This window comes from Malus domestica, chromosome 09 (genome assembly GCF_042453785.1).
Source record: "Malus domestica chromosome 09, GDT2T_hap1".
In the NCBI taxonomy this organism is placed as follows: Eukaryota; Viridiplantae; Streptophyta; class Magnoliopsida; order Rosales; family Rosaceae; genus Malus; species Malus domestica.
In genome coordinates this window covers 1,383,921-1,392,522 of record NC_091669.1, presented here as the reverse complement: position 1 = coordinate 1,392,522, position 8,602 = coordinate 1,383,921, and the positions used below count along the sequence as shown (strand labels likewise).

The 8,602-nt window shown below is 36.4% G+C and overlaps 1 protein-coding gene across 1 annotated transcript; it reads left to right on the top strand.

Annotated features, from left to right (window-relative positions):
* Positions 1 to 6: 6 nt before the first annotated feature.
* LOC103442229 (TMV resistance protein N-like) lies at positions 7 to 8,429 on the top strand. The gene is made up of 8 exons (XM_029107691.2): positions 7 to 659; positions 2,072 to 3,188; positions 3,476 to 3,751; positions 3,862 to 4,425; positions 4,526 to 5,188; positions 5,321 to 5,406; positions 7,491 to 7,790; positions 7,874 to 8,429. Exons 1-8 carry the CDS (start codon positions 136 to 138, stop codon positions 8,175 to 8,177), a joined length of 3,834 nt encoding a protein of 1,277 aa, XP_028963524.1. The 5' UTR covers positions 7 to 135; the 3' UTR covers positions 8,178 to 8,429.
* The last annotated feature ends 173 nt before the right edge of the window (positions 8,430 to 8,602 follow it).

Below are 8,602 nucleotides of genomic sequence, written 5' to 3'. Positions count from 1 at the left end.
ATTAAACTGTGGGGGGAAAACACTCACGCGTTATGGACGGCAGTGACAAATTTATAAGGGCCACCGAGACTGGGAATCTGGGGAAATACTTGACTTTGGTTATTTGAAAGCCAAACTGCACTTCTACAGGCTGCAATGGATACCAGCAGCTCCGCCCATGGAGCCGCCGCTGCCGCCTCTTCGTCTTCCTCGCGGAGCTCAAACCGCTGGAAGTACGAAGTGTTCCTGAGCTTTAGAGGTGAAGACACCCGCAAAACCTTTACAGGCCACCTCTTCAGTGCGTTATGCAAAGCCGGAGTTAACACGTTTATGGACGACCAGCTCACAAGGGGGGAAAACATACAGAGAGAACTAGACCAAGAAATCGAAGGGTCAAGAATCGCTGTCATCGTCTTCTCGAAGAGGTACGCGGAGTCCCGATGGTGCCTGAGGGAGCTGTCGAAGATCATGAGGTGCCGAGAAGATCAAGAGGGGAAGACAGTGTGTCCAATATTCTACGACGTTGACCCTTCTGAAGTCAGGAGACAGGGTGGTAGTTTTGAGGAAGCATTTCGGAAGCATGAAAGCGATCAAGATCCAAACGAGGTCAAGCAGTGGAGAGAGGATCTTAAGGCTTCTGCAGATTTGAGCGGCTGGAATCTCAAAACCACGGCCGACGGGTATTTTTTTTTTTTTGTCTACTTCAATTTTCGTATCATCGTATTTCACTAATCAACCAAAATTAAGATATTATAATTAAGGCATTGAATCTGATTTTACATGTGATGAGAAAAATTGGATTGTTGATCTTTGATCTATGATAGAACTGTAATTTTGGCCCCTACATAAAAATTTATTACAATTCGTACAAAGAGACTTTGGATGCGGTCCCTACCTATGAATATTCTTTGACTAAAATTTTGTTGGTTTTCAATTTTTTATCTAAGACCCTGAAATTAATGTGGTAATTTATTTTTATGACGTTGCTATATTTTTTTAAATTAAAAATTGAAATTTATAGTTGTTTATATTAATGAGATTTTAAATAAAAAACCATAATTTGTGGGATTAAAAATATTAAAATATAAATATACTATTGTGTGTGTATGTGTGTGTGTGTATATATATATATAAACATGGGTACATTCTTCAAAATCACCAAAAAAAAAGATATTAAGCTTAATAAAATTAGTAAATTTCTTCAATTAAACTCAACATGGATACATTCTCAAATCAAAGAAAAAAGAATGTACCCATATAAGTTTAAAAATGAATTAGAAAAAAATTGAATAGATTTTATATTAAAAAATGGTACATTTTACATATAACGAATTGGTATATTTAAGAATGAGTACATTTTAAGATTAAAAATTTGAAAAAAATTATACATGAATGGTGCATATAATTAGCATGGGTACATTTAGCAAAATTAAAAATGGGTAGAAATAAATAAAAAAAATATGGGTACAAATACAAATAAAACTTTATAAAATATGGATACAAAAAGAAATTAATATATGGGTACAAATTAAAACTGAAAAGAAAATTGATACAAATTAAAAAACGGTTGCAAATTAAAAAAAGGTACAAACTAAAAATAAAAATATATGATAAAAAATTTAGCCATAAATATAAATATACTAATTGTAACATTTTTAACGTTAAATGAATATATTTAAAAATAAAAAATATTTTATTATTGAAAATAATTAATGATATTATTAATACCAAGGATCTTGAATTATATAAAAGGTAGAGCATTTGCATAAGAATTTTCGTCGACATTAAGGAAGTGAAACGCAAGGTACATGCTTTGTTTTTTATGGGTGTGTGAAGGACAAATGCTCCACATTTTATCAAATTAAAATACCAATTCTAATGGATTCTTAATTATATTACTGAAAGCTACAATTGCATAATAGTCCAATCACCAGTGATCTAATGTATTCACATTATAATTAAAGATTAGATACGTGGTTGAATTGAGCTCAATTAATCCAGTTTATTCAAATCTGTTTCAACATGTAAATATCTAGTCATTATGAATAAGGCATTTAGTATGGCTCTTGTAATTTGGAATTTCTACTCGTAGGTGTGAATGGGTGTTTATCGAGAAAATTGTTGGGGACGTCAAGGGACGGCTGAAAACCATAGACTTTAAAGAAGACAAGCACTCAGTTGGAATGGCTTTTCGCGTGCAAGAATTCAGTACTGAATACTTAGACGTTGGAGGTTCACCTAATGTTCGAATAATTGGAATTTATGGTATGGGCGGTATAGGTAAAACAACACTTGCCAGAGCAGTTTGTAGCAATTATGAGCAGAGTTTTAGTCGTCAATGTTACCTTGAAGATGTGAGGAGTAAAAAGAAAGAGATGGTGTGTCTGCAAGAACAACTTCTTCGAGATATTTTAAAACAGCCTGACATTAAGATAAGCAGTGTTGCCGAAGGGACCAAAGAGATCATGAAAAGACTTGGAAGGATAAAGGTACTTGTCGTGGTTGATGACATAGATGATGCAGACCAGTTAGATAAATTGGCAATAAAACATGAATCGTTTGGTCCAGGGAGCAGAATTATTATAATAACAAGAGATGAGCAAGTGCTGAATATACAAAAGGTGGATAAAAAATATAAGGCACAAGCAATGACAAAGAAAGAAGCTCTTGAGCTCTTTAGTTGGCATGCCTTTGGAAATGATTATCTCGATAAAAAATATAACGAATATATTGAATTGGCAAGAGATATTGTTGATTATTGTGGAGGATTGCCCCTAGCTCTTAAAGTTGTTGGTCGTTTGTTGGCTACGGAAGAGAGTAAAACCATATGGGAAGGTACATTGGATAAATTGAGAAATATTCCAAATGGAAAAATTCATGAAACGCTTAAATTAAGCTACGATGGACTATGTGATGATCATGTGAAGGGTGTGTTCCTTGACATATCTAATTTCTTTATTGGACTGCCTGTACATGTGGTCACGGCAATATTGGATGGTTGTAATCATTTTTCTGTAGAAGCAGAAATTGCCATACTCTGCAAACGATGTCTCTTATATATTGAAAATAAAACATATAAAACATTGAAGATGCATGATTTGATTCGAGATATGGGAAGAGAAATTGTGCGTGCAGAATCTCCTATGGAGGGAAAACGTAGTCGATTGTGGAATATTAAAGATGCAAAAAGCGTGCTCAATAATGAATCGGTAAGTACTTTTACAATAAAAAGATATTATGTTAAGTACATGTAAAGAAAGAGAAGTACATACGGATATCCGCATATATATGATGTATGTCGTACATAATATATTTTACGAAAAAAGAAAAAGAAAAGAAAAGGATTTCATCCACTGTAATTCCAAAGAGAAAATACATAATTATGTTGTATGCCCTACCTTTCTAGTAGTTCACTCATCCAATTCACGGCTCTGCTTCATGTGAATATTATCCTTTTCTTATTTTTTTTTGCTCTCTCTCTCTCTCTCTCTAACAGGGAACAGAAGCAGTAGAAGGACTACACACAGGAGATTCTGATGACAAGCAAAGCTTCCGTACAGAAGCGTTTAAGAAGATGTGGCGTCTGAAATTTCTCCACCTGATAAATGTAAAGCTGACTGGAAGCTACAAACATCTTTCCAAGGAGTTAAGATTGTTGATTTGGGATGGATTTCCTCTTGAAGCCATACCAGCAAATTTTGATCAACGAAACCTAGTTTGTTTAAACCTGAGCAACAGCAAGATGGTACGAGTTTGGGAGGATTCGAAGCTGGTACGATATAATTATCAATGTCCTTGTAAATATCAACATCAGTCATCGTCATGCATTCTCTCTTTTATTTATTTGGATTTTTATTGTTGTTTTCTCTTTTTGAGTAACAGTTGCCTAAGGAGTTGAAGTATCTCATACTTAATGACTGCCATAACTTGACTGAATTACCAGACTTTTCAAAACTCCAACATCTCAAGGCATTGGACCTCAATGGCTGTAAGGGTTTGTGTGGGGGTTACCATTTTTTAGCACAACTGAAGATGATTGAGGAATTATATCTCAGCGACTGCAATATAACAGATGGTGCCGTTCTCAAAACAATTGGGAGTCTATCTTCTTTAACAGTTTTAGTTCTATGTGGGAATGGTTTTAATTGGCTACCCATTCTCAGTGGCCTTTCTCAGCTTCAGGTTTTACGTCTAAATAATTGCACAAACCTTAAGGCAATCCCAGATTTGCCAAACAGTTTGTGTGTACTGCAAGCGAATTACTGCACTGCACTGGAAATAATGTCTGACTTTTCAGAGATGTCGAAAATGAGGGTATTGGAACTGAAAGACTGCCGCAAACTCAAAGATATTCCAAACTTGGAGAACTCATTGGACTACATGGATTCACTTCATATGGAAGGGTGTACCAGTCTCACTGCTACTTTCAAGGAGAACCTCCAAACGGTATGGTTCTCTCTGTCTCTCTGTCTCTCTCTCTCTCTCTCTCTCTCTCTCTCTGCTTTTTATATTGTTGCTTATACTGACTTTGCACCCCATGTTGTAGAAAAATGCATTTGGTGGAATTTTTCTCTCTGGAAATGATATTCCTAACCGGTTAGCCTATGTCGCGAGAAAGGATGTAACTGTCAAATTTGAAGTGCCGCCAAGTATTGATTATATAGGAGGGTTGGCTTTGGGCATCGTTTATTCTTCAGACTTCTACTACTCTACTGGTTCTCTACAAATTCATGTTATTAATTCTACCCAGCGAACTTATTTTCGCATCCGACCAATGGAGGCCACCGTAATTGCTTCCCATCGCATCCTATGCATCCGACGCAACCGACCACTGGAGGACACCGTGATTGCTTCCCCTGAATATCGTCTTTGGTTGGGAAATCTTTCAAACAAGAAGCTCAATCTAAAAGGCGGCGACACGGTTCTTGTACAAGCACAATTTTGTGGACAAGATAATAGAATTACGGTGAACAAAATAGGAGTGGATATTGTAAAATGGGATTTGTCTGATGGTGGTACTAATTGGGACAACTATGTGACTATGCCATATGAGTCTTGTGTAGACACTCTTGACGATACACAACATATTTTCCTCTGCTACAAGACCCCCGAGGCCTGGCCATGGCGCATCGAAGGCTCTGAGTCCGATCCTCTCCCTAAGTTCTTCGCATCTGCTCTCGAAGCTCGCAAGAACGACATCATCGTTAAGGTTCATTTTCCAGCTCAATTCATCACCATTTCTGATTGCTTTTTCTCAGTGCTTCTTATTTCCTGGAGCTATTGAGTTCTGGTTTTCAGATGAGTTGACTTCATTACTCACTTTTTTCTTGGTTTTTGATAGACGTTGCTGACAGTAATTGAAGGACACGAAGGAACTGAGTTTTCGGACGGCGATGTGTTGATTTTCCCACAAATGATCAAATACAGGTAAATTCGCATTGATTTCTTGAGCTTTTTGTTTTGTAGTTGCTTTAATATTAATCCGAATTTATAGGATTTAGATAATTAACCAATGAGTGGTTAATTTTAATCCGATTCATAACGATGAACTGAAACCGCAATTGAGTATTTCTTAACAATACAACAGTAATAAGATCGGGAGCAGCCTCTCCATAAATGGGGGTAAGGCTAGCCGACATTTACCTCTCCCAGACCCTACGTAAAGCGGGAGCCTTGTGCATTGGGTACGACCTTTTACAACAGTAATAAGAATTAAGTATATTAAGCAAGCTTAAGAGGTAAGGAAGAGAACAACAATGTCGCACTGGAGTAATCTGGAGCAATAACTTATAACTATTCAAGATGGCACATAAAAGCTTAACTTGGTGGATAAAAAAAATCACAAGGTGGTTTGATTATGGAATACTGAGAGTGTTGTCTTACCTATAGCTACATTGAAGAATGCCATCTAAAACTGCTTACGACGGAGAGACTAAAAAAATGAGTCGACCCACGTTCCCACCCGGACGCTAACAATTCTCTGTTCAAGCAGAGAAACAATAAAAAAAAACATACTGATGTGTCAACAAAATGCTACATTAGTAAGAATACTCCACTTGAGACAAAATTTATAGCTGTTATTGGCATTTAGAAAACTAAGACAAAATCTAGAGCTGTTATTGGCATTTAGAAAACTAAGCATTGAGAAAACTAAGTCGTAATACCGTTATTCGAAAACCATCCAAGTGCTATTCAAAAACTGAGTCATATACTATTAAAACTAAGTCGTATACTATTGAAACGAATTATTTCCTTGCTACAAGTGCCAAATTACAGACCATCAAATGACAACTAACTCCTGTTATCAACTGCTGGAAGAAAAACCTTGCCTGATGCAAAACAACAATTAAATCGAAAAAGTAAGTTTTAGTTATATTATGAGTCATGACTGACTGTAAAAATGCTTCAGACCTAACTTTTCCCATATGAAACTAAACGAAAATCGAGATGGATTCCATTTCAGGGGACATTCAGAGATCCCATATTTGAGACTCTACACTAAAATCACTTCCAACGAAATTTTCTCTGCATTTGAAACTACTTTATCTCATCCTCGCTAAATCTGCCAACACTGCATATTCTCTCGAAGAGTTCTCACCAAACCGTGTACTCCATCACAATGGCTAGATGAGGTGGTGTGAGCAGAACCAGCAAGAAAGACACCGCGCTACTCTCAAGTCTTAAACACAAACCTCTATCAATTATCTCATATAAGCCACTCTAAAGACTATTTCCACTTCACATTAAAAACGAAGTGCAGGAAGTATAGCTCATATTTTTAGCAGAGTTATTTTGACAACAATTCTGCAAGTGGTGGATTGCCCCGGTGGGTAGGGCATTTCTCTTAGTCCTACTGCATCCCAGGCTCAAAGTCTAGCCATCCCCCGTACCAGTTTAAGCACACCAGAGGCCAAATGTAGTGTGTTCTGTCTTCATCCACCCACCCTCAGCAGATACTTACACAAAATTCAAACAGAACTTGCCAAATTCATTCTTAAAATACAAAATGAAAATAGTTTATGATCACTGACCTCTTTGAATCAAACGATATTCGGATGCAGTGATCTGTGGTTCATGATTTCCCTTTGAACATGTTCATCTATCTGCTGCATCACCAAAAAGAAAAATATTTTAAAGAAAATACAAAGTTTAAAGGATGAGAAATAAAGAAATAAAGAAATAAAGAAAATTTTAAAGAAAAACGCGTGAGAACTACACCCTGGGCCTAAATGCAGCAGCCCAACCCAACTGTTAAGCACGGCCCACACCAAGACACCCAATGGCAAACCGTAATTAATTCATAATCGAAGGCCCATTCCTAGTTTAGACTGAAGTAATTTCTGTTTTAAATTCTCTTTTGATTACGAGATTGTGCTGAATGTACTGAATTAAATAGTTAATTAGATATGTTTTAGCTTCTGAAATTAGTTCTATAAATTGAATTTAACGGCTTAGTTTACGACTAATTCCCTTTTTGTGATTCTGAGGTTGTTTTTGTTTGTTGATCAAAGGGGCTTGAAAGAGTCGGATGTGGACATCTTTGTTGAAGATGTCCTTGTGAATCACAAACCATGGGCTTCCGGAGTGCAAGAGCTGTTGAGTGGCTCCCATGTATTTGTATGTGCAACTAATGGTCGACATGAAGGCCATCGTGTTTCGGCACGTATTCTCATTGATCAGTTCAAAAAGGAGGCTGAAGGATTGACGAATCAGGTATTTGTTACTGCTTGCTATCATATTGGAGGCCACAATTATGCTGGAACACTCACGATCTACATCCCAGATTCATATGGAATCATAAGAAAATATAGGTAATATCCGGATCATAACAATTTTAAATTTATCGTATTGGGATCGATGAAGGAGTTTGAATATTATGTATTATTGATTGCAGTTGTAGCAACGTCATTCCTGATGATGTGCCGATATTGCTTGATAAGCCTACTGTGATAAGAAAGATTTGGAGGATTGTATTATTGATTGCAGTTGTAGCAACGTCATTCCTATGTCTTTGGTCTTGCCCACTGCTTTTGAGGAGATTTTCATTGGACGAAATCGCTGTTCTCGTAGCTTTTGCCGTGGTTGGAGCAGTGGCAATTGGAGCTCGATACTATATGTTATATAGATGGTTGCTGAAACGCACTCTAATCCTCCGAACCATGCTCTTATATGAAAGGAGAAATTTAATAAACTGTTGAAAGGTTTTATCTTGATTGCAATTTCTTATGGACTGCTTGCTAAATGTTGATGTGGTATGTATGTCCTAAGATCTTGTGATTGTTTTCGATTTGCCTGTTAGACTTATAATTTAACCGCCAATTCTGTCAAAATTTATGGTAATTTTTGTGAAAGAATTTTCAATTTTGTTGTTTATGAATTTCGAAAGAGAGAAAACGACATTGTTGTCCTCGTTGTTTGTTCAATAAACGAGATAAACGACTTTGTGCTAACATCTTAATCTGCTTGAACTATTTTTGAGATATCCGGCATTGTTGTCATGAATTTTACCTTCATTCTAGAATAGTTTTTCTTTTTCTCTTATTGTGGTTCTCAATCTCATATGGTACTTCAATTATATCAGTTAACTCAATTTATTTTTCTGTTAAATATAGGGGGCATAGGA